Source organism: Lampetra fluviatilis, chromosome 7 (genome assembly GCF_964198595.1).
Source record: "Lampetra fluviatilis chromosome 7, kcLamFluv1.1, whole genome shotgun sequence".
Taxonomy (NCBI): domain Eukaryota; kingdom Metazoa; phylum Chordata; class Hyperoartia; order Petromyzontiformes; family Petromyzontidae; genus Lampetra; species Lampetra fluviatilis.
The window spans coordinates 1,068,772-1,094,600 of NC_136281.1; the positions used below are offsets into that span (position 1 = coordinate 1,068,772).

The 25,829-nt window shown below is 50.4% G+C and overlaps 1 protein-coding gene across 1 annotated transcript in view; it reads left to right on the forward strand.

Moving 5' to 3' along the window:
- Window positions 1–636: 636 nt before the first annotated feature.
- LOC144933381 (anoctamin-8-like) overlaps window positions 637–25,829 on the forward strand; it is a 36,487-nt gene continuing 11,294 nt past the window's right edge. The window contains exons 1-13 of the mRNA XM_078858085.1: window positions 637–667; window positions 9,362–9,485; window positions 10,066–10,210; window positions 10,842–10,938; window positions 11,146–11,262; window positions 12,690–12,817; window positions 13,653–13,756; window positions 19,209–19,266; window positions 20,879–21,031; window positions 21,359–21,485; window positions 21,771–21,826; window positions 22,648–22,722; window positions 23,862–23,981. Of these exons, the coding sequence (XP_078714211.1) occupies window positions 637–667; window positions 9,362–9,485; window positions 10,066–10,210; window positions 10,842–10,938; window positions 11,146–11,262; window positions 12,690–12,817; window positions 13,653–13,756; window positions 19,209–19,266; window positions 20,879–21,031; window positions 21,359–21,485; window positions 21,771–21,826; window positions 22,648–22,722; window positions 23,862–23,981 (1,335 nt within the window). The remainder of the gene's footprint in view (window positions 668–9,361; window positions 9,486–10,065; window positions 10,211–10,841; window positions 10,939–11,145; window positions 11,263–12,689; window positions 12,818–13,652; window positions 13,757–19,208; window positions 19,267–20,878; window positions 21,032–21,358; window positions 21,486–21,770; window positions 21,827–22,647; window positions 22,723–23,861; window positions 23,982–25,829) is intronic.

Genomic DNA, 25,829 nt, shown 5'->3' on the forward strand with positions numbered 1-25,829 from the left:
AGGAACCTCCTGGTTACACCAGCCCACAGGGGATTATTGTGTCCGTCCGTCCGTCGTGCATCCAAAAATGTGAGGGGTGGGGCTGAGTGGAGAGGGGAGGGGTGGGGCTGGGTGGGGAGGGGCTGGTCACACCGTGGTGCCCTTATAAAACTCAACGTTTAACCTACTCACGCCGGCTTGTGCCCGTCCTCACAGTCGGCCATATTTGCGGAATACACCACGCCGCCGTTGACCCTGGCCATTGACCGAGCAGCCCAACGTTCCTACCAGCTCCCTCCACAGCAGGAATGTGTTTAACATTAATTTCCGTGAAAATCTGTTGTGCGGCCATTCCAGGACAAACAGGGCCACATTGCTCATCAAGAGTTCCGAATGGATGCCATGTCTCATGGCAGGATGAAAACTGTACACCGTGAATACAATGATGGGGAAATACTTTCTTAAAACATTTCACCATTCAATTGTCAAATCAATGTGAATCAAAACAGTCCAATGTAAAAGCAACCCATCAACTTGAACCCTTGTAATGCATGTGTTTTTATCCTGGTGCAATTTCTCGTTCATATCCAGGAGGAATTGCAGTTACCAAGGCGCGCGGTGTCATGCGGTACGGGTGCTGTGCCTCTAAATAGCAGGATGGAGTGCGACGTCGCTATCGTTTTTCATGGTAAGTTTGTTTTTCATCCATGCGTGTGTGACCTCGATTGTGGACTATGGTCAGGGCAGCTTCATGTATATGTAGGGGTGTTACGGAGGGGCTGTATACATAGGATCACACGGGAAACAAACATAGTGGGCGGGGCTTCGTGAGTGCACGGGGAGGTGCTCTCAACGACGTCCGCACAGGGCAGCCTGGGGGGCTGGCCCCACCCCTCAGCGGGGGGTTTTGGTATAAAAGGGGATGAGCCGGAGAGCTCGGGGAACAATGTTAAAGCTAAACCAGTGAAGACCGAAGATCGTCTAGCTAGAGCCCTGGACTCCCCTGGGTCGCCGCCCTTGTCAGGACCGCGCAGGACCGAGCCAGCGGCGTGGTCCCGAGAACCAGAGCTAGTGCTCTGGGACTCCGGGTACCGTAGCCCGACTTACCAGTGTCGGGCCAGACAGCCTCCCTTAGCCCGTTAGTGGAGGACTAGGAGGTAGGTCAGAGATAGCTAGCAGTGTATTCCCAGCTAGCCGGGTGAGGGGGCCGATACCCCCTCCAGTGTTGTATGTCCGCGGTTGTGACAACTGTTGCGGAATAAATACGTGTGCCTCAACCCCGGCGTCCAAGAGTCCTCAACGATATTACATCTGGTGACAGAAGTGAACGACCACGAACATGGACACGCGCCGGACAGCTCGAGCCGGGGTACCGGAGGCGGAGGACACCGCTGAAATTGTGGAGCCCGGGACGGCTGAAGAAGGCATCGAGCAGCCGGGCCTGGACGCATCCTTACCGCAGCATCGGGATGAAGGGGAGCCGTCAACAGACGGACTGAGGCTGGCTCACGCCAGACTGGCGGAGCTGCTGTACGCTGCTGCCGCCACGCTCGAACACATCACACGGCTGGGGCCTGGTGGACCGCCACGGGGCGAGGACAGCCGACGACCGGTGCGCCTTCCCGCCATTTCAACAGAGCACAACTTTGAATCTCCCGCCATCGCCGCAGCAGCTGCTGAGGGCGTGGCCGGCCTGAACCTCGGGTCCGACATCGGCCTCACAGGTGCTGCCGCGTCATCACCAGCGGACAGAGCGTCACCACTGGTGCGACCGGCGATGCCATCCGTCGTTCACGCCGAAGCCCAGCCGAGTGACGGGGACAGCGGAATGCGAGCTTCCACGGTGGCCGCTGCGCTGCACCAACGGCTACCTCCACTCAAAGAGTTTGTGGGCGAGGAGGGCGACTGGGGCGGCTTCCAGCGGCGCTTCCTCGCGCACCAGGAAATGGCGCAGTGGTCGGATGCCGAGGCTCTCCGCGCGCTGCCGGCGCTCCTCGACAGCGACGCCCTCGCCGCTCTTACATCGGCGCCGAAGGACAAACGCTCCACGCTACAGATGGCGCTGCAGTTGCTGGCTGCGGTCTACGGACCATCGTCGGAATGCAGGCAGCTCTTTTATGATCGCCAGCGGGGTGCAAAGGAGTCGCCCCTGGCGTACCGTACGAGTCTCCTGGCGCTGGCGAAGACGGCCTTCCCACGAATGGACGACGAAGGCGTGGACGCGATGATAACGGAAAAGATCCTCCTGCTGGCGGACGACCTGGACATCGCCGTCGTTGCACAGGAGGACACAGAAATGGGTTCCCTCCGGGCTGCGCGGCTCCTCCACGCCAACCTGCTGTCGCAGCGACGGAAGGCCAGCAGGGCAGCGGCCGGGCGTACGGTGGCTGCAGCCACCCTCCCGGCGGAGGAAGTTTGCGCCATCGACCATCGACTGCAGCAGAGGGGGGGAGTACGGGCGGGCCGGGATGGATCGAGCCACTCCGACCATCCGTCATCGCCGCCTGCGCTCCCGCGCTGTTACAACTGCGGCATCCGGGGCCATGTCGCCTCGGGGTGCCGCTCTCCTCGGCAGCGCGGGACGACGCCTCGACAGGACGCCGGCCCTCCTCCCAAGCTCCATCAACATAACCCGGCGAGTCGCGGCACCCCTCATGTTTGGCCCACGCACACACCCGTCACACACTCGCACACCGCAACGAACGGGGGGCCGACATTGCGCACAGTCGCGCCAACACGCACCACTATGGGGACTCAGATCGAACCCAGGCAGTGGTCCGTGTTGGCCCATCGCGTTGTGGCTGCATCGTCGGGGTCGTCAGCCGTGGTGGGGCACATTGACGGGGTTGAGGTGCGCATCCTTGTCGATACAGGAGCATCGGCGACCATCATTTCGGAACTAATTTACAATATTCTCCCTGTCCAGAGCCGTCCTTTACTGCCGGTTAACGTCCCATTCTATGCTGCTAACGGGGGCTCACTTGGCATCATTGGACAGATTCGAGCGCAAATTTGTATCGGTGATATCAAATTGTCCGGCCCGATTTTTGTTTCCTCCTCGCTGGCGGTTCCGTGCCTGCTGGGGACGGACTTCTTGGGCAAAATGCCGATTCGTATTTTAATAGACCAGGGCTGCATTGAGCTCCCGTCGGGACGACGCATGGCGTTTCTGCCGTCCCCTACTGCGGCTCGGACGGCGTTCGCGACGGTACCGGCGTTCGTCGTTAAAACGGTTCGCGTACCGCCGGGGGCACAAATGTTGGTGCCTCTCAAACTTCGTCGGCCCTTCGCTAAAGGCATTGGGGACCAGGGAATTCTGCTGGGGCCATCTAGGGCCGGGGTTAGCGGACCTCATTTAATTCCGGCCCAGACCATCGTAAAAGGGGACGGGGACCCTTTCATCGCGGTCCTCAATGTGGGGTCGCAGACAGTGGTGGTTCCGCAAGGGACCGTGCTTGCTCACGCAACGCCGGTGCCCTGTGAGGAACCTGTCGCGAATCACATAGGCACTGTCCCTCTGCCGCATCCACATTCGGACACCGATGAAGGGTGGCTCGAGGCGCTTTGTGCGGGATCGACGGACCTGTCGGATTTAGAGCGTCAAAAGCTTAGGACACTGCTGCGTGAATTTTCCGACGTTTTCAGTCAGAACAAATTCGATTTGGGCTGTACCCATCTGCTGCGTCACCATATTGATACAGGTGACAGCGCGCCAATACGCCAAAATCCTTTTCGGTTAAGTCCCGCCGAAAAGGACCATGTCAAATCGGCTGTTGATGACATGTTAGCCGCCGACATCATTTCTCCCTCTACCAGCCCGTGGGGAGCGCCGATCGTCCTGGTTAAGAAACAGGATGGCTCGTTGCGGTTTTGCGTCGATTTTCGCCGCCTCAACAAAATTTCTGTTGCCGACGCATACCCGCTCCCACGGATTGACGAATCGCTGGACGCCTTGGCGGGAGCGCGATTCTTCTCCACATTGGATTTGCTTTCGGGATTCTGGCAGCTTCCTCTGGACGATGATTCTAAGCCTAAAACTGCATTCCGTACACCGCACGGTCTCTTCCAATTCAACCGGTTGCCGATGGGACTCCACTCGGCGCCGGTGACTTTCCAGCGATTGATGGAATTGGTTTTGGCTGGATTGCAATGGGATTCGTGCTTAATTTATTTGGATGACGTTATCGTCTTTAGCAGAACATTTTACGAGCATCTCCAGAGGTTGCGGGCGGTTTTCCTCAAAATGCGGGCTGCTAATTTGAAATTTAAACCCCAAAAATGTCATCTGTTACGCGAATCTGTGCGTTATTTGGGACACATCGTTGGACGCTCAGGTATTGCTACCGATCCCGCCAAAACGCAGTGCGTCAGCTCCTGGCCGACTCCCACCTCTGTGGGAGAGGTCAGGAGTTTCATTGGATTTGCGTCGTATTACCGACGCTTTGTCGCGGATTTTGCGACAATTGCAAAGCCCCTACACGCTTTGACGTCAAAGGGGGTCCGCTTTCATTGGGGACAGGAGGAGGAGTCTGCTTTCTGCTCCCTTCGGGACGCTCTGGTTAAAGCTCCTCCCTTGGTTTACCCCGATTTTTCTAAACCCTTTGTGCTCGACACCGATGCGAGCAACACAGGTATTGGGGGCGTGCTTTCCCAGGTGGTTGACGGCGTGGAACGGGTAGTCGCGTACGGTAGTCGGGTGTTGTCTCCAGCGGAGCAAAGATATTGTGTCACCCGTCGGGAACTGTTGGCAATTGTCTATTTTATCCAACAGTACCGCCCATATCTGTACGGTCAGCGTTTCACCGTCCGTACAGATCATGCGGCACTACAGTACGCCCTGCGAGTTCAACAACCATCGGGACAATTGTCTCGATGGTTGGAGGTTCTCCAGGACTTTGATTTTGAAACCACGTACCGTAAGGGCGTTCGCCACACCAATGCGGATGCTCTGTCGCGCATGCCAACCACCCCCGAATGCGCATGCCTCCTGGGGTCGGGTCGTTGCAGGCATCCGGGTGAAATATCTGTTCCGGTCTTGGCGGCCGCAGACGACGCAGCGTCAATGACGAATTCGATCACACAACAGGGATCAGATTCCCTGTTGGGGTTGCCTGTCACTGAATGGGGGCGCCTACAGATGGAGGATACCTCCCTCCTCGCGTTGCGTCGTCGCGTCGGGGATGCTGGGCGGGGGAGGGGTGATGCCGACGCATGGGAAATGGTCACGGGCCTGCTGATGCATTGGGACGGGAAATCCCATCGACACCGGCTGGTGGTCCCTTCTGGGTTACGGGGTAAGGTGGTGTGGGCCGCTCATGAGCGCCTCCTCCACCTGGGGACCCAAAAGACCCTCGCCTTGCTCCAGCTTGATTTTTTTTGGCCGGGCATGACAAGGGATGTCGCAGATTTGTTGGGGTCATGCCCTCGGTGTGCGCAACGGAAACCACCAGCACGGGAGTCTAACCCGCTTTTGCAGTCTATCAGAGTCTCCAGAGTCAACGAACTTGTCGCGCTGGATATTCTGGGCCCATTCCCCGCCACCCCCAGGGGCAATGGATATTTGTTGACCGGGGTGGAGTACTTTACGCTCTGGCCTATGGCCTGGCCCCTGGCCAACCAGTCGGCAGCAGCCATCGTGGAGGCCTTTGTCCAGGGATACGTCCTGGACAAAGGTGCTCCGGAGTGGCTGCTGACCGACCAGGGCAAAAATTTTTCCGGCAAACTGCTCCAACAAGTCTGTGAGCTCCTGGGCACGAAAAAAATTCGTACCTCTCCCTATCACCCGCAAACTGACGGGATGGTCGAGCGTCTGCACCGAACCATCACGTCCATGTTGTCACAGCAGGTTTCGGACTCACAGACCGATTGGGACCTGCAAATTCAGGGGGTCCTGGCAGCATACAGATTGGCCCCCCATGCGGCAACGGGATTTTCCCCCTTCTTCCTCATGTATGGCCGCGAACCTGACCCACCTGTTCGGGCCCAGCTGCAGATCCCCGCGCCGCAGGGTAAAACTAAATTGGCCGACCATGTTAAATTTAACCTTGCGAAATTAACAGAGGCACGGGATGCTGCCATGCAAAATTCCGACCTACGTCAGAAAGCTAATGAGCGGCTCAGACTGGGTCGCGCGCACGTGCTACAGTGGAAGCCGGGGGACAAGGCATGGCTGCACTGTCCCCAGGTACCACTCGCGACCTCCTCTAAACTGGTGCGGCCGTGGCGGGGCCCTGTCGAGGTGGTTGAGGTTTTGCGGCCTCAGTGCGTACGCATCAAATGGGGGAAGCGCCGGTGGTTTGTGCACCCCTCCAGATTGAAACCCTTCGTTGCGGTGCGAAGTCCCACTCCACACACGCGTGGCCAAACATGTGGGGGGTCGACCGACTCAAAGGGTCCGTCTCCGCTGCTCTCGCCTGACGTGTTGCCAGCTGTCCCGCCCCCAGGTGCACCAGGAATGACGGGCTCACGCCCGACAACCCCTACGGGGGATGCCGAGGGTCTCGCGACATCGAGAGGAGACTCACTCGGAAATGGACAGTTGCCACCCGACGGCCCGCCATCCGGGGTTGTCCCGTGTGATGGGCCTGCTGCAAGGACGCGTGCAAGAATGCGCAGACTCTTGTGATGCACAAAAAGAAAAAAAAAGAAAAATTATTTTTCACATGTTATGTTTACTGTGTGCTGCGTCGGTGGTGTGTTCCTGGCACATTGGATTGTACGTATGTTGTGTTCACTGTGTGTTGTGTGTGTGCTGGGGTTCCCTGCAAATTGTATATACGTTGGTTTTACGGATTTCGTATTTATTCGGGGGTGCGGTGCGTCGGGTTATTTTCCCTTCTTGCTTTTCTGGTTCTTGTTGTTGTTCTCGTTCGTGTTATTGTTGAAAAAATTGTGAGGCACACGCGGGGTCGAGGGGTAAATAAACTTTTATTGTCGTTTGGTGCAGCCGGGATGGCTGCGAGCTGTACAGGGGGGGGTGATGTAGGGGTGTTACGGAGGGGCTGTATACATAGGATCACACGGGAAACAAACACAGTGGGCGGGGCTTCGTGAGTGCACGGGGAGGTGCTCTCAACGACGTCCGCACAGGGCAGCCTGGGGGGCTGGCCCCACCCCTCAGCGGGGGGTTTTGGTATAAAAGGGGATGAGCCGGAGAGCTCGGGGAACAATGTTAAAGCTAAACCAGTGAAGACCGAAGATCGTCTAGCTAGAGCCCTGGACTCCCCTGGGTCGCCGCCCTTGTCAGGGCCGCACAGGACCGAGCCAGCGGCGTGATCCCGAGAACCAGAGCTAGTGCTCTGGGACTCCGGGTACCGTAGCCCGACTTACCAGTGTCGGGCCAGACAGCCTCCCCTAGCCCGTTAGTGGAGGACTAGGAGGTAGGTCAGAGATAGCTAGCAGTGTATTCCCAGCTAGCCGGGTGAGGGGGCCGATACCCCCTCCAGTGTTGTATGTCCGCGGTTGTGACAACTGTTGCGGAATAAATACGTGTGCCTCAACCCCGGCGTCCAAGAGTCCTCAACGATATTACATATACACGTGTAAAAAATAAAGTGTTGATTTCTGTTCATCCATGCCTCTTACCATTTATACGGAATGTGTATCTATAATACAGGGTGTTTGAAAAACATAGACCAAATTTCAAAGTAGTATATCTCACCATGGCAACATGTTACAATTACACAAAACGTTACAAACGGTTTAATGAGTTATCAAGTTTTACTAACCATTTTATAAATGCTCTATGTGCCCTCCACCTGCTGTACGGACAATATCGAGACGATAGTTTGATTTGTCTCAAACGCCTCTCAAAGTGTCTTCTTCCACTGAAGTCACCGCTGCCGTGATTCTGTTTTTGAGGTCATCCAGATTAGTCGCTAATGGTGGCACAAAACCACGTTCTTTGACGTATCCCCACAATAAAAAGTCGCAGGGTGTGATGTCTGGGGATCTTGGGGGCCAAGAGTGTAGCGCCAAGTCTTGGGGTCCCGTGCGACCTATCGAACGTTGAGGCAGTGTGTCTTGCGAATGACTGAGGCTAGGGGCTGTTTGTGCGTTGGGAGAGGCATCTAGCGGTACTCATTTGAAACTCTATGCCCCGCCCTTTCAAGTGGTAAGAGTTTCATTCATGGGCAGTTCGTGGATTCAGAGATATAGCAATTTCAAATCGGGTCTATATTTTTCAAAACACCCTGTAAACACCGTCAGTTTTATGCCCAACACATCAACAATTCTTTCCTCTCATTACTATAATTGTCCAAGCAAATGTTTAAAAAAAATAAGTTCACTTTCCTATTTACAATCATTTACACAGTGCACGATACCATAGTCATAACGTTTGCTTAAATATTTAAATTATTTACATTTAACTAGATGCCAAGTGTCCATATTTGTACATTTATATGAGACTAATAATAGGGGTTTTCCCCTTTTTTCTGGCAACAAAACTGAAATCTTTTTACAAGGATTCATGTCTGCATTAGCCACAATACTTGCAGTCAAAATGCAAACAAAAAACACACTATGATAATATATGCATTGTCCTTGAAACTGATTGGTCCACACCAAAAAACCCTATTATTTTATTTTGGTACTGGCAAAGGAGGTCTAATGGTGAATTATATGAGACTCTTGATGTAAACTTGGCTAATGCAGTGCTGTGCGACCCTCCGCACCAACAGTTTATTATTATCCCACATGGGCAGGCTGTGTTAAGACCAGCTGCAAGCACTAATACTCGGTGATTATTTTGTTTTTAATAACGCCAGTTTATTTAGGGTTATGCAATTTGCATGTAAAGTTTATTGCAGACAGTCTTTAATATCTAAAATTTATAGCAAAGTTATTATTAGGTCTTGTGCTTTGGGAATAATAATATGACGTCATCTTCATGGTCTCTAGCGAGGGTTAATCGGCTGGCTAGGTCTCCAATGTGTTTTCGGGGTTGTACCACGTGTTGTTTGGCATGAAGTCCGACGTTTTGCTCCACGTGCTGGGGAGCTTCTTTAGGAACTGGATGAATTCAGATCGGCCATAGAATGACCGATCGTAGTTATCACGAAGCGATGCAAACTCTAATCCAGTGAGTGAAACTGTTAAAAAGAATTGTCAAAACATTGAAATAGTGGGTGACCGTGTATTCTAATTGTTTATATTTTAACATTTAAAAAATCATAGATTTAGTGACATCTGGTTGAGATATGGGATGCAGGACCGGAGGGACTGCATTTTGTGTTTAGTTTCTTGTCCTTCCCCCGCAACTCCCATTAGCGCGGTTGGCTACGTACGGTGGGAAAGAAGTTCAACATATATTCGTACATAACTGCTGGCAAAACCCTTCTCTACACCCTGTACTATGTCCATTTGCACGTCGGCATCCCAGACCAGACTCCCATGCCCACCGTGCTGTGGGTGCTGGACATTTTGAAGGCCAAGGCTCCGGAGCTATTGGTGGAGATAAGTCACATCCCATGCACCGTTCTGCACCTCACGGCCAGCCACAATGAGTAAGGAAATCCGCCGTGCCCTTCTCCCACCTTACCCTTCTCCCACCTTGCCTTGTCATCTTATTATTCCACCTTGCCCTGCTTCTCATTGTCTCACATTTGGCGTGGATGTTTTTATTTTAAGATTTTTTTTATTATTATTATTTATCTCTGATTTTCTTGATGTCATTTGCCACCTTGAAACAAATCAAGTATGTTGCTTTCACGCGTAGCATTTAGACGGCAGTTTTTATTGTGTTACCTCGCACACCGATCATGAGTTTATGGTCTTCACTGTGGCGCGTGTGATAAAAATCCCTAATCGTAAGATCATAAATACATTTAAGGTTACCCTGGTGTTTGTGCGTGTGTACACAGGCGATCGGTCGACACTTGATGTGGTCTGAAGGTGCACCTAACTTGGCACAACAACTGTGGTGACTACACCGCCACTTAGTGGCAATTGGCGGTTGTTATTGTTGTTGTCATCGTTGTTGTATCACACTGTAATGTTTGTTGAATGTTAAAGCACGATCTGGCACAAGCATCATCAGACTAAGCGGGCTCTCACGTGAACTTCGTCTCGACCCTGTGCTTGTAGCCTGGTGAGAGGTGCGGAGACCATGGGCCTGAGGAAGGACAGGCACTGCGATTTCCAGAAATTTCGAAAAAATTGGTTTCCCAAGAAGGCTGCAAACTTTGTGCACGCCTACAATTCTCCCAACACGGACCCCCTCACCTCGCAGGTGCGTTGAAGCCTTCATGTTAAGCAATAGAACACACACGTGCAACACCGTTTACGGTAACTAGTGAGTGATGAGAATACAAAATTGACATGGTGGAGATAAAGGGCACTTATTGGCATCTAGCTCATCAGATGATTCTGCTGATGAAGCCGAGAATGGTGAAACCTGCCCAGAGTTTGCTTGCTGCTGGTTAACATTATTTTTGGAAATATCAACAGGGTGACACATTCGAATTATATGTGTAGATACATTATACTGTACCGTACTATGCTCTGACTGTACAGATTACAAAGTATGGGGCCCAGCAAATCTGTCATCCAGAGAGAGACGCAAACAAACACTGGGACATAGGAGAGAGAGACACACCGACACTCACCACTCCATAAATAGCAGTACTACCGTGCAATGTAAACCAGTTATTTCCCCCTCCCCAGACCAAGAAGATGTATGGGGGGGGGGGCAGGGGGTGAGCCACGTTGCTTTATTATAGCTTCTGACACCATTGCACATGTCTGCATAGCACACGAACAACCGCCATCAAACCACTGAACTGCGGGCACGTGCCGCCACTCGTGACGACCAAGAGAGCCGGCTGTGCCGCCGCGCGTGTGTGCGTGTGTGCGTGACACAGGAGCGTCAGGCCATCATCTGCCACACGCTGGACAACGTGCGAGCCCGCTCAGGGGAACGCGTGGGCAACGTGAACTTCCTGGAGGGACAGGCCATCTGTACGTCCCGGGTGGTTCTTTCCAGGAAAACACTCGCGCGAAATGTGGCAGCGCGCACGCCCGGCCCCCTTGGGCAGGCGACAGTTTTTGTGTCTTTGCTAATTTTCCGAGTGGGTTTGAATTCAAGAAGTCGGCAGGCTGCCGTCGTCACGCTCGTCGCATCGTTCGGTGCTCACGGTCGTCGCCTCCGCGTGTGATTTTGTGCAGTTCCAGAGTTGCTGGCCAAGGGAGTGGTGGCTCAAATTTTCCCTCTCCACGAGCCTCGGGCCCTGGCACATTTCGCTAAGACATGGATGTACGGCTTCTTGGAAAAGCAGCCGCTAGGTCAGCAAGTAACAACTCCGTCAACACTCTCCACAACTACACTGCCACACTGCGGTTGGCACCCATGCACACGCGTTTGGACAGCAGTGGAGGCATACATCCCAATCAATATAACAAGATATTCAAATTAAATTGCATTAATATCTCTGACCTCTATCTTGTCTGCATGTCTCTCCCACATCACACTCATCTATATATTTGTCTACATTTCTCATATCTTACTACATCAATATTGCCTATATCTCTTTTGTCATCTCACAAGGAGTTTATAAATTAAAAGGGGAAGGGGGTCGTGCAGTACTCATGTCTACTTTGGACCCAATGAGCAAGCACCACCACGAATATAGAGAGTGGTCCAGATGTCTTGTGACCCGAATTAATTGACCACCAACAGTTTTCCCTTTGCAGATTAATTTCTGTTTAAACTAAACCTTACTTACATTTTTTTTTAGTTTTGGAGAATGGTATTTAGGGTCACAAGACATCTGGATCACTCTGTACAATACACCAGTGCCTCAAACACCTATTGCCACGATATGGGATTTTGAAGTACAACAATTTGACGTGTGATCTCTGTCCATATATTATGTTACATTTTAAGTTGGAAACTCGAGCACACATGGTGCACAAGAAGAGAATCATCAGGATGGGCGAGTGACTTAGTTACCCAGGGGCCCTCAGGCTTAGCCTCGTGAATTCCCTGAGTCAGCACCATGCAGAGTCTGAATTTAAATCCAGGCAGCTACCTATGATGAAACCAGTTTATCAGTTGTTATGAGTTGACAACCTCAGCCTTTTCTCCTGGACCAAAAAGAAAATGTCAAGTAATTATTTACTTACTTACTTCAATGCAATCTGCTTATATGTGAGAGCTAAAATGCTTTCATAAAAATATTGACAAACCATGTTTACACTGTATGAAGCAGCGCTATTGAGTATTGGTAGGAAATACCTATTGATCTATAACTTTGTCGTCTTCTGAGATTATGCTCTCTGCATTTGTGGTGTTTTAAAAAGGTTTTACCATTCGTGTAAGTGGAATATCATCAGTGATAAAAAATATATATATAAAATAATGGAATATTCCTCATAAAACATGCATATTCCATGCTCTCTGTTTATAAAAGTGATGGCCCACTTCCTCAGACTCAAAGTCACATTATCGACATCTGTAAAAGTGCACGCATGCTGGTTACTGTGTGGTCTGTGCTTGTGGTAATTATATCTGAACTGCTCCTGGGCCTCCCCTAGGATGACTCGGCCTTGAATGAGTACCTGGTGGGGTGTGTAAACATAAACATCAGGGAGTACAAAGGCTGTCGGGCACGGTGCTGACCACCCACCTCCTCGGCAATCGCTAACAGCACTTGCCCCAACAAGTCTGTTGAAAGCTATATGGGGGATTTTGTCTATTTTTTGTGTAATAGACCAGATTTGCGAGTACTTTGGGGTTAAAGTGGCCGTGTACTTCGCTTGGCTGGGCTTCTACACGTCGGCCATGTTCTACCCTGCATTCTTTGGGCTCCTGCTCTGGCTCTGCACAACCTCCGACCAGGTGATTTGTGAATAGAACCTGCGCTTAATGTGAATGCGAACATACTCTGTGTACAAAGAGAGCTCTGATCTGTGCCTCTACATAAAAGTGCTAATTATGGATAACACATCACAGTCATGCCCTGCTATCAGCAGACGAGCGCCCACTGGCAGATTGTTGCCGAGTTAGCTTGTGCTGCACAGGGACAGCTGCCACTGGAGGTGTCCTTCCAATCTTTGATATTCGATGTGATTTGAAGCAGTTTGGGTTTCTGAGGCATTTAAGCACCGTATAAATGCAGGTGTTATACATTTATATAATTTAGTCATCGGCGTATTGGCGTTCCAGGCCGCATAAATAAATTAGGAGGGCAAAAGGTAAGCCACATCTGGTGGTACCGACAAGTGAAAATATTTGGTGTTTGAGCTCATGGACTAAAAGTGCAGCTAAAAGGTAAAGGCGCAGCCCTCCCATTGCTCGCTCACGCCACTGATGGCGGAAGGTCCTCCACTGGTGGAAACTCTCGAGAGCCCTTCTAGAGGATACGTTGGCCTACTCTTCCACGTTGGGTCATTCATCTTGGAAGAGGTGGGAGTACCCACACTTTACCCCACCACAGGCGACCTGCCGCCGATCGACTGTCGTGCACCCACTTACCGTATCCTGCTGAGTGGACATGGGCGGGAGGATCTAAGAACCTTGCACCACTGTTTCAAGTGACGCGCCGGGAGGTCGAATCAAACCGTCGTTCTCTGGATTGCAACTCCAATGTGCTCACCATCACACCCCGGGCGGCAACGTCCTCGTCATGGCAGATGGGAAACCGGGTGTGGGACTCTGCTTGCGTGTGCCGCAGACGAGCCAGGACATCAGCTGCGTGGCGTTCTCGCTGTTCAATGTGGTGTGGGCGACGCTGTTCCTGGAGGGCTGGAAGAGACACAGTGCCGAGCTCTCTCACAGGTGAACTCACGCAGGGGCGCAACTGCGGAGTGGGGGGGGGGTGTTATGCGGGGATGCATAGGGGCTCCAGTCGGCCACAAGGGGGCCCCGAATCAACAGATTAACGAGTACAAACACGTTAAGAAAAGTTATTTTAAAAAAGGTTCATTAAAAAATTACCTGTGGTTTACCATGCACCAAGCCCAACTAACGCGTCTGGCTGTCATATCAAGAGAGCAGCATAACGTTGCACGATCCACCCCCTTTGAGAGAATCTTAGACTGATTGGGGCCGGCATGACACACAATAACTTAATTGTGAATATTGTACCTTTCAATTTTTATTTAATTAATATTGTCACTGTGAGACTGTCTTCCTCTAAACCCCATTCACGGTGCAACTAAAATAACATATATAGAGAGTGTTATATCCTACATATTATTGTATACGGGTTAAAAATATCCGTATCTTGCATACCCCCGTTGAAATAGGTAGTTGCAGCGCCCCTGAACTCACGCTCCACTCCTCCACTTTGTGGGGGTGAGCGAAGCGTTGCGCCGTCCTCTGGGATATATAAATTGAGATCTCTTCTGCGAGAACCTCCGCTTCATCGTTATTACACCTGCTGTAAATATGACTGCCTTACCGGCGTGTAATGATGCAGAAATGTGTCGATTAACGTTGTTTATTTTCGTTATGTATGTGTACTTTGGTTCTTTTCGGTTAAGTCACGTCTAAAAATAAAATAATAAATCAAAATAAAACAACACATTACGACGTTTCGATTGCAACACAAGCAATCATCATCAGGCATAAAGGAAATAGCAACAAAAATCTAACTAGAAAACTATAGACCGACATACAAGCAGACAGACATCACAACGGCACACATAGAGAGGAGTATACAGGCACACGAAAATTAAATAACCTAGTAAAATATTGAAATGTGATGTAATACAACACAGAGAGTCGGTTAACACACAATTAACGCATGGCCTGGTTGACTACGTGTTTCAAAATTTGCTAAGTTAGAATTTTAAGTGTGAGCAACAAATATCTAACTAGAAAACTATAGACAGACATACAAGCAGACAGACATCACAACGGCACACAGAGAGAGGACACAAATCGGCTGTGTGAGCAACAAAAATCTAACTAGAAAACTATAGACAGACATACAAGCAGACAGACATCACAACGGCACACAGAGAGAGGACACAAATCGGCACAAAGAGATGGTCGTTTCTGTGACGGTCCCTTAAATATAGAGAGGAGGGGGAGGGGACGGGGGGAGGGAGAGGGCGGGGAAAATCAGCATATCAATGAGTGCACGCCAACGTACTCCCATTGTAAGTGAGATGATAGACGCGGCACGGGAGGCAAACCTGAAAATTAGGACAAACGCGGTACGGGAGGCAAGCCTGAAAATTAGGAGACAAGCACACGAAAATTAAATAACCTAGCAAAATATCGAAATGTGATGTAATACAACACAGAGAGTCGGTTAACACGCAATTAACGCATAGCCTGGTTTATTACGTGTTTCAAAATTTGCTAAGTTAGAATTTTAAGTGTGAAATTTCAAGGAGAGGACACAGGCAGAGAGAACAAATAGCCAGAAAGAAAAAAGGATAAGTTTAAAACTTCCCCGTAGAAGTGGTTCAATCTTAATTTGGGAGCTTTCGTGACTGCAGGAATTATTCTTTGGTTCTTTTCGGTTAAGTCACGTCTTAACCGAAAAGAACCAAAGAATAATTCCTGCAGTCACGAAAGCTCCCAAATTAAGATTATGTATGTGTAGTGAAACACAATACTTATGTATTGGGATATTGAGGGGCTGTGTTATGGAGGGAGGTGACGCCACGGCAGGGAACTTGGGGGATGAGGCTCTCGACTTCTGTTGCTGAATGTGAATGTTATCAGCACCACTGAGTGGACAGAGCCCCGTTCCTAAAGTTCGTGGGTGTGAGGTGCAGTGGGATCAGTGGACAGCTTTGGGAGCTGTCAGATGGAGCAGTTAACGAGCAGCCACGAGGCTGTCAGTTGGGGCAGTTAATGGGTAGCCACGAGGTTGTCAGTGGGGCAGTTGACGGGCAGCCGCGAGGTTGTCAGTTGGGGCAGTTAATGGGCAGCCATGAGGTTGTCAGTTGGGGCAGTTGACGGGCAGCCACGAGGCTGTCAGTTGGGGCAGTTAATGGGCAGCCACGAGGCTGTCAGTTGGGGCAGTTGACGGGCAGCCACGAGGCTGTCAGTTGGGGCAGTTGACGGGCAGCCACGGGGCTGTTGGTTGGAGCAGTTAATGGGCAGCCACGGGGCTGTTGGTTGGAGCAGTTAATGGGCAGGCACGAGGCTGTTGGTTGGAGCAGTTAATGGGCAGCCACGGGGCTGTTGGTTGGAGCAGTTAATGGGCAGCCACGGGGCTGTTGGTTGGAGCAGTTTATGGGCAGCCACGAGGCTGTTGGTTGGAGCAGTTAATGGGCAGCCACGAGGCTGTCAGTTGGAGCAGTTAATGGGCAGCCACGAGGGTTGTCAGTTGGGGCAGTTGACAGGCAGCCACGGGGCTGTTAGTTGGGGCAGTTAATGGGCAGCCACGAGGCTTGTCAGTTGGGGCATTTGACGGGCAGCCACGAGGCTGTTGGTTGGAGCAGTTAATGGGCAGCCACGAGGCTGTCGGTTGGGGCAGTTAATGGGCAGCCACGAGGGTTGTCAGTTGGGGCAGTTGACGGGCAGCCACGGGGCTGTTAGTTGGGGCAGTTAATGGGCAGCCACGAGGCTGTCAGTTGGGTCAGTTAATGGGCAGCCACGAGGCTGTCAGTTGGGGCAGTTAACGGGCAGCCACGAGGGTTGTCAGTTGTGGTAGTTAATGGGCAGCCACGAGGGTTGTCAGTTGGGGCAGTTGACGGGCAGCCACGAGGGTTGTCAGTTGGGTCAGTTAATGGGCAGCCACGAGGCTGTCAGTTGGGTCAGTTAATGGGCAGCCACGAGGCTGTCAGTTGGGGCAGTTAACGGGCAGCCACGAGGGTTGTCAGTTGGGGTAGTTAATGGGCAGCCACGAGGGTTGTCAATTGGGGCAGTTAATGGGCAGCCACGAGGGTAGTCAGTTGGGGTAGTTAATGGGCAGCCACGAGGGTTGTCAGTTGGGTCAGTTAATGGGCAGCCACGAGGGTTGTCAGTTGGGGCAGTTAATGGGCAGCCACGAGGGTTGTCAGTTGGGGCAGTTAATGGGCAGCCACGAGGGTTGTCAGTTGGGGCAGTTAATGGGCAGCCACGAGGCTGTCAGTTGGGGCAATTAACGGGCAGCCACGAGGGTTGTCAGTTGGGGCAGTTAATGGGCAGCCACGAGGGTTGTCAGTTGGGTCAGTTAATGGGCAGGCACGAGGCTGTCAGTTGGGTCAGTTAATGGGCAGCCACGAGGGTTGTCAGTTGGGGCAGTTAATGGGCAGCCACGAGGGTTGTCAGTTGGGTCAGTTAATGGGCAGCCACGAGGCTGTCAGTTGGGTCAGTTAATGGGCAGCCACGAGGCTGTCAGTTGGGGCAGTTAACGGGCAGCCACGAGGGTTGTCAGTTGGGGAAGTTAATGGGCAGCCACGAGGCTGTCAGTTGGGTCAGTTAATGGGCAGCCACGAGGGTTGTCAGTTGGGGCAGTTAATGGGCAGCCACAAGGGTTGTCAGTTGGGGCAGTTAATGGGCAGCCACAAAGCTGTCAACTGGGGCAATGTAGGGAGTAGGAGAGTAAATATACAAAGGGGTGAAATAGCAGTTGGAAGGCAGTTAAGCCTGGAGAGGAAAGGGAGTGGCTATGTTGTGAGAACTTCACAGGAAGTTATAGGATAAATAACTATATTAGTGTAAACAACAAGTTACCGATTATTTCAATTGTGCAATAATATATTGTATTAAATTATGTTACCCATTCTGGGGACAAAATATACACGATTGTCAGTGTTTTCTTACTGTTTATATATAGCAAAATTTAGGCGGTGTTACATATGCATCGGACCGTGGATGTGTTTGAATTGATTATATATTTAGTATTCATGCATATTATAAGCGGTAAGATTTAGAGTTGGGAAGTGACAAAAATTGTGTAATTAAGACAAACATTTGGAGAAACAACACAAATGAGATAGTAAAATGAGGCAAAGAAGAATGATTCTTTTTTTTTTTTATCAAATCGCGATTCCTAATTTGTGAAAATGTTATACATTTCTGGGTGGGTTAATAATGTCGAATGCCTCGATCCCCAGTTTCACTCTTTAATTTATCCGCTTACAAAGCACTTCAAACGAATAACATTTTCAAAGTGTATACATTTATCTGTATAAAAAAAAATCTAACAATCTAAGAGAGTTCATTTGATAAAGCTTTCACAGAATATATATTTACATACTTTCTTTTTTTATGCAGGTTTTTGATAGCTTGAGAATAAGTTTTTCCCCTTTTATCTGACAACAAAACAGATGTTAAGTTGTTAAAACACCAAACTGAAACCTTTAACAAGGAATAATGTCTGCATTAACCACAATACTTGTGGTCAAAATACAAAAAAAAACATACTCTGGTAGCATATGCAGTCTTTGAAATGATTGGTCCACACCAGAGACAGATTTCTGATAACAACGCCTTTTGGCGTCACCCTGGTCTAACACCGTTTGAGACGAGGCTCAAAAGAAAGCTGTCTCTAGTGTTGACCAACCAGTTTCAAAGACAATGTATATACTATCAGAGTGTGTTTTTTGTTTGCATTTTGACCACAAGTATTGTGGTTAATGTAGACATGATTCCTTGTAAAATGTTTAAGTTTGGTGTTTTAACAACTTAACATCTGGTTTGTTGCCAGATAAAAGGGGAAAAACTTATTCTCATATTTTGATACTGGCAAAGAGGTCCCATGATTTTTGATAGCTTGTTTGACCCTCGCAGTTGAAGGTCCATAATGGTCAAAATCCACACAAATTCTCAACATTCTTCCATGCATTAATATTTTAGTAATGTGGGGCAGTGGCACAGTGGTTAGCATTGCATTGCACTGCAAACCCAGTGACCTGATTTGATTCCTGGCCACAGCTACCATCAATGGCTAGTTGTATCCAAAACGGGCCGGGGCTTTCACATCGCCAACCTTCAAAGGTCACCGTGGTGGGAGTATGGTCACAGAATTCCCATGGCCGATATGGAGTTTTTTAAAATAAAGATTAAATACTAATTTCTTGCTTTTTTGTGTTTAGTGTGTTATCCCTCCCCCCCCACACCTCCGATAAGCGCAGATGGCTACATATTGTGTGACAGAAACTCAGCATACACACATGAGTTCATCCAGCAGCAGAATTGACAAATGGCAGTAACATTGTCACGAGTAAAATTACTTCAACGGGACTTCGTTAACAAATCAAAGCCTTGTGATGAAGCGTGACGTGGCATGGCGTCATGTGAGCGGGAATGACGCCGATTCCCTGTGGGATCCCTCTCACAGGTGGGGGACCCTCGACTCGCTGCCCGGCCTGCTGGAGGAGCCTCGCCCTCAGTTTTGTGTAAGGCAACCTGCACAACAACAACAACATCATCATCATCGTCATCATCAGAATCATCAGCAGCAGCACCGCCACCGAGACACAACCTACAGAAGCATTTACAGCTGCAGTGAGACCCTCCCCCTTGTCTGGGATGAAGATGGGTGGTGTCGTTCACGGATACGGAAAATTGCAGATGAAAGGAGTAGCCACACAAAAAAAACACCTTCTGGTCTTCAACTAAATGTGGAAAGGTGGATGAATTTGTTGCGCAGTTCCTTTTTTTCATGGAAAATAATGGGCGATGGGAAGTCCTCCCTGTTGCGGAATATATGCTCCATGCATATGTAATGATGACTTGATACCAGTGGCGGGTCCTGCAAAATCTCTCAGGGGGGGCAAATGTCTGGATGATTGATAAGGATAAGGTCCACCCATGCAATGGATAAATTAACAGCTTAAGCATGTAAAGACAACTTCACTTCTTTAATATTAATGAAAAATAAAGTGACTCTTACAATACATCTTGTTTGTTTCTATACTCACTATTAAAACAAACCACTCAAGTTTCTTTTATTAAAGATTCCACTAGGTGGCGACATATTATATTGTTGGATCAAACGTGCTTACGTATGATGACGTAAGCACGTATGATGACGTAAGCACGTTAGGGCGAGCCCTCCCGGAAGCCATAGAGAATGCATTGCAGCGCCCCCGTTCGAAAAAAAACATCTTTGAATGTAAGTCTATGGGACCACTCGGGGCGATTCTCAGCTGGAGGGAAATCGCCCAAAAAGAGGCGGTACTCCACAGAACGTAGCATGACGCTGATTGGACTATATCCAGAGGCACAGTGACGGCTAGCGTGACTCTGTGGTTGAATGACATTGGTGGTGCGTCGCCCAATCGCCCTAATGAAGAAACCGCCCCTGCTTGATACACTTCTCTTGAGATGGCACTTTAATGAAGACACGTTCACTTGACATCAGGCGGAGATCCCACTGCAACAGCCCTGAGTCTCCCACACATCTCCCTTATATATTAACACGAGGCCACGCCCCCCTTCTCGATCATTCTCTCTGACTCTGGACGCTCGCTCTACCAACAGACTCTAGCGTCCTCTTCCGTCACCTGACCACGCTCCCTTCTAAAACATTCCCATAGCCACCAGTCCCTTCGCAGTCACAACTGATACCCCTGTCATTACCTCCCGTGGCCACTAGTGCATTCGTACTGTAAGCTGACTTCCCTGTCATTACCTCCTGTGGCCACGAGTCCCCTCACACTGCATGCAGGCTCTATTGTCATTACACATGCACACGGAATGGAATGCGGTTAGCACGCCACGCTACGAACCCGCCCACCCGAGTTCGAGTCCCACTCGTGGCCAACACCAGTGACAGTGATCTAAACCATTCCTGGGGTCTTCCCTAGGTCGACTCAGCCTCAAATGAGTACCTGGTGCAATGTGCAAACATTGTCACCAGGGAAACAATGGCGGCCGGGCGTGGTGCTGGCCACCCACCTCTTAGCATGCCGTGCAAGCCTTCATAGGTGCTCTCTAACCAGACTTGCTCGAAAAAAGGGTGTTATGGCTATATGGGGGATCTTTGTCTTTGTGCTATGTTAACAGGGCAGGAGGCGCATAAGCCCCATCACAGGCCTCGAGGAGTTCTACTACCCTCCGTGGAGACGACGCATGTTCCGCTACCTCGTCAGCATCCCCTTGTGCCTCTTGTCGCTGTCGGCCGTCTTTCTGGCCATGTTTGCGTGCTTTGAGTTACAGGTGAGTCATGTCCTGTGGTGGATAAAAGATGACCTCCCTGGAACCCTCCCTCTCAGCGAGGCCACAATAAATAGTTAGGTCAAAGGGAGGATCCAAAAATGTTTAGAACCAGGAGCCTCCAAAATATGTTATTGTGTGGGAGCTCATGAAGGAAAGGTTAGTGTTTGTTTTGGTGGTCTGCTGACTGGTACACTGAGCCACTTTTGGACCAAATGCTGCACTGGGGCTACTATAAATGTGTTGCAATAACCGTTGACTTATGATATTACTCCGATCGAATTTCCTAGACTGTGACGTGCTGTGCATGCATGGTCGTGGTCGCGACAGGAGTACGTGAAGGCCATTGACGGCGTGACGCCCTTGATGCAGTTCCTGCCGAAGCTGCTGCTGGCCCTGGTGGTTTCCCTCCTTGATGAGGTCTACAAGAGGATCGCGTTCTGGCTCAACCATCTCGGTACAGCGCAGTGCACCCCACGTGCCGAGGACAACAATTTATATTTGGTACATCACGGTGATAAGCGCCTCTTCCTGGGGTGGCTGTGACATCACTACTGTGTCTATGGTAACTGTGCAATCATAACTGTTTCCGTGGTGACAATCATCGTCATAATTAAAATATATAGCAGATCGTGAACTTTTCAAGTGCCTGCCGAGTATATAATGACATGCACCTGGTGCACATGCACAAACATGTGCACAACATTAAAAACAACCCATTTTTTTCTCTCGAATTTCGCAGAAAATTACAGACTGCAGAAAGCTTATGAGAAGCAACTGATAATCAAGCTCGTCTCGGTGAGTTCGCTTTGCGCTTCGACTTGGTGAGAGTGAACAATGTCCCTACGGTATCATATGCACCTCCAATCAGCACAGTTGGCTATGTACGGTGCGAAAGAAGATCAACATCAATACGTATGTAATAAAGCTCGTTGAGACGACTTCTGGAATCCGTCTTTTATTCAACTTATGCTACAGTTACTTCACGCTGCTGATAGGCAGCGTGAGAGGGACAGATAGACAGAGAGAGACGCACTGCCACGTGGCAACTCGGAGCCCCGCTCCCGCGTGGCCCCCTTCCTCTGTTCATTCCCGTTCTGACCACCTGTCGTACGTCTCCACCCCTATTTAATACCCGGGTCATGTGGTACGTTTTCACCAATCATGGTTAGCCTCTATGGAATATTCCAGAGGCTCCCGGGACCACGCCCCTGACTCGTCTCCCCATTGGCTGTGGCTAAAGCCAGCAGAACCAATCCTCTACAACCAGCTGTCACCTTTCCATTACGTCAGGGCCACGCCCCTAGGCTTCCCTCCATTGGCTATGAATCAGGACCGGCAGAGCCAATCGTCGTGACGAGTTGTAATCCGTCAACATCCCGGATATAACCTCACATTACACATACATTGATTAAGTGGGTATGTTTCTTGGTTCGTACTTTATGTTCTTTTGGCGATACTTAGAGTACATTTTTCTTTATTGCAATTGAAATGTTTCATAATGTTTTTGTTGAATTGGTGAAATCAAGCTTGATTTATCAGTCTATACCTGGTGTCAATAAAAACTGCTGCTACAGCGTATACTCGTCATTAATGCAATGTCTGTTGTTCTCGCCCAGTTCCAGTTTGTGAATTCTTTCTCAAGCCTCTTCTACATTGCCTTCTACCTGGGTGACATGCAGAGGCTCAAGGAGGTGATAAACTTCGTCACTTAGCAGAAGCTGGCGGCAGTGTTTGCTACATTGCAGTTACTCTTATAACTTGTCATAGTCACATTTTAGTTTTTATAGAGGCAATACGCAGGACCCTTACATCACGCTGTGTCGTGTGCACAAACGGTCGACGGAGGCTAAACCGGCTATGAAAAACCAAACAAGGCAGGGGGGCCACCCAGAATTGCCGTACTTGCTTTTAAATATGGTATACAGTATTGTAATTCGGTTGAGGTAATGAGGTGGGATCAGAGAGCCAATGCCTGTATCAGAGCATGGAGTTGACAATGGGGCGGTGCCTAACTGAAGCGAGTTTTGCCACTTGTTGCAGCGGCCGCCATGATTAATATGATGAGTGTATTAACCATTAAAACACACACACATCCTCTGTTTCACAGTGGGCGTCTTGGTACAAATTAGAAAAATAACCCACAAATTACCCAATTGGAATTATACATAGCAGGTATCCTCCTCTACAAGACCACAGACCTTGCAGGTTGGTCAAGATGGAGAGCACAGAAGTACGGTACAACGATGAATTGTTCTGCCCATAACATAGCCGTGCAACCCTATGACAAGTTGATCGTGCATGAGAGCCACCCATACGAGCAGGCTCCGACCTGCTTAGCTTCCGAGATCTGATGGGCACGGGCGCGTTCCTGGTCAATTAGGTCACAGGCGTTGAACTGTTTATCGAGTTGAAATAGCTTACAGCCCACACGGGAGTCTGCACGGCCGTGTTCGAGAGTGGCAGGGCTTGGAAAATCACTGCTCAGGGCACTGATACCATTGTGGCTAGGAGATGTTAACAACCTCGTCTGGTATGCAGGAGGTCGTGGGTCCGATCTCGAGCCTTACGCTTGTATATTTGGAGTTTGCGTCCGTCTCTCTCCCCGTGGTTGCATGGATTTTTCCCAAGGTCCCTGGGGGTTTCCCTCCACATTTAGAATCAACCTGCGTTTAGAGTATTTGGCTGCTATAAATTTCCACATGATTAGCCACTTCGTTGAGCTATCATTTGTGGCCAGGTCCCTTCCGAAAAAGAGCTATACTGTATAGCTCAGTGGGCCTTAAGTGGTAAAATAAAAATTGTTTAGTTTTAGTTTTTTTTCTGTCTGCAGCAACTGGCGGCGTTCTCGCTGGTGACCGAGGCCACTCGCAAGGTGAAGACGGCGCTGCTGCCGCACCTCCTCCTCAAGCTCCACCTCCTCATCAACTTCCTGCGGGGATATAACCTCCTGGTAGGTGGACACAATGCCACATTCTCTTGGAAGGCACTATTTGTATCGATCAAGACAAGAATCTCCATGGTTTTGTTTACACAGCGGCAACATGTAAAATGTATTCTATATTATCGTACTGAAATTGTAAATGTTGTGGGTTAGCTGTCTAGCACACCGGTGTGGTGAATTAACTAATCGGCACGTCTTGTTCACGTGACAAACCTTAATAGTGTTGCCTCTAAGACCCGAGTCCGACGTCTCCAGAATCCACAACACTACACTACTATAGAGTCAGTGGATACTACTATAGTCAATAGATGTTACTGGAGAGCAGCCGGGGGATGGTGGGGGAGGGGGGTGTACGGAACGCTGTTTTAGGCCGGGAGTCCGCGTCCAGTGGGACCTGCCAGAAACCGGACAATAAATCCACGTACTGAAAAATATTGCTCCTGCCAGTGCATTAAGTGAGTCGTCGATACGTGGTAGGGGATATGCGTCGGCAAGCGTGACGGCATTGAGGCGGCGGAAGTCCATGCAGAATCTTAGTGACCCATCTGATTTCCAGTTCCCCCCAGGAACTCGAGGATGGGGAAATGATGTCGGCCCGCAGCATCTCCTGCACCTCTAGTTGAATGTGTCCTTTTTCTATTGGGCTCATTCTATATGTGTTTTGGCGCAGGAGTGTGGTGTCTCCCGTGTTGATGTGGTGCTGTAACAGATGCGTGCGTCCTAGGTCGAACAGTCCCCGGCTGAACACGTCGAAGAACTCCTGCAGTAATGAGTGCAGCTGGTGCTTCTGGTCAGGTGGCAAATCCGGCTCAGGCCCCGCCAGCTGGTCTATCCACGAGTCGTCCCCTCTTTCCTCGGACTGGCTGATACTTCCCACAAGCTCTGGCCCCATCCCGGGGGCTCCTAGTGACAAGGGACTAACGTGGGCCAGAACCGTTCCCGCCTGCACCGTTGCTGCTCTGTTTGAGGTGTTTAGCACTTTAATGAACAGATGCTGGTTCCCCTGGCCAATAGTTTCAGCCTCTATCAGTGCATGGCGATCCATGGCGGCTGGTGCCAGAGATACCAGGATGGGTGAGGGTGAGTCCGGCCAGGCTGTCATGAGGGAGGACCGATATCGCAGCGGTATCAGCATCTGGGCTGCCGGGGGAATGGAGACAGACTCACTGACCAGAGCCCCCTCCACCTTCAGGAAATGGAGATGTGTTTCCTGGACTTCCACCCGCCCGTTGGCCAGATCGATTTTCATAGGCATTTGCCTCAGAAAGTTCGTCCCCAACAGGCAGGTCACAGGCAGCGTTGCGGAGACAAGGATGGGTCCTGCTACCGAAAGCTGCCCAATCTGTATCGGGGCTTCAACCTGGCCCAGGAAGCCCATGCTGCCTCCATTTGCTGTGACGAACGCCGTCTTGATGGGGACTAATGGCCGGTTCTTATCTGGCAGCATCTCGTGCATGGTGCTGATGATCGTGGCTGATGCCCCTGTGTCAACCAGTATGTATGCCAACACTCCTGCGATCGCACCGACCAGGACCGAGGTTCCCAACACGGCCACTACCATCCGCCTTGCCAGCTTCCTCCATTGTGTGTCTGAGTCTGGCCACTGACCAGGCGGCGGCTCACTATCCTGCGGTGTATGGCGAGATGACGGGGGATGGGTCTAAACGGGCCGAAGATATGGTTCCCTCCTTTAGGATGTGTCGCAGCAGGGTGAATGCGCCCTTGTTACGTGGGGTGGGCTTCTCACTGGGGTGCGGGCTGGGCTCCCCATGTGGTGCGAAGTGCCCCCCTTTGTAGTGGGGGGTGGGAATTAGGGGGTGAGCCTTCCTGTGAGCCCTTCCCCCCTCCCATTCCTTT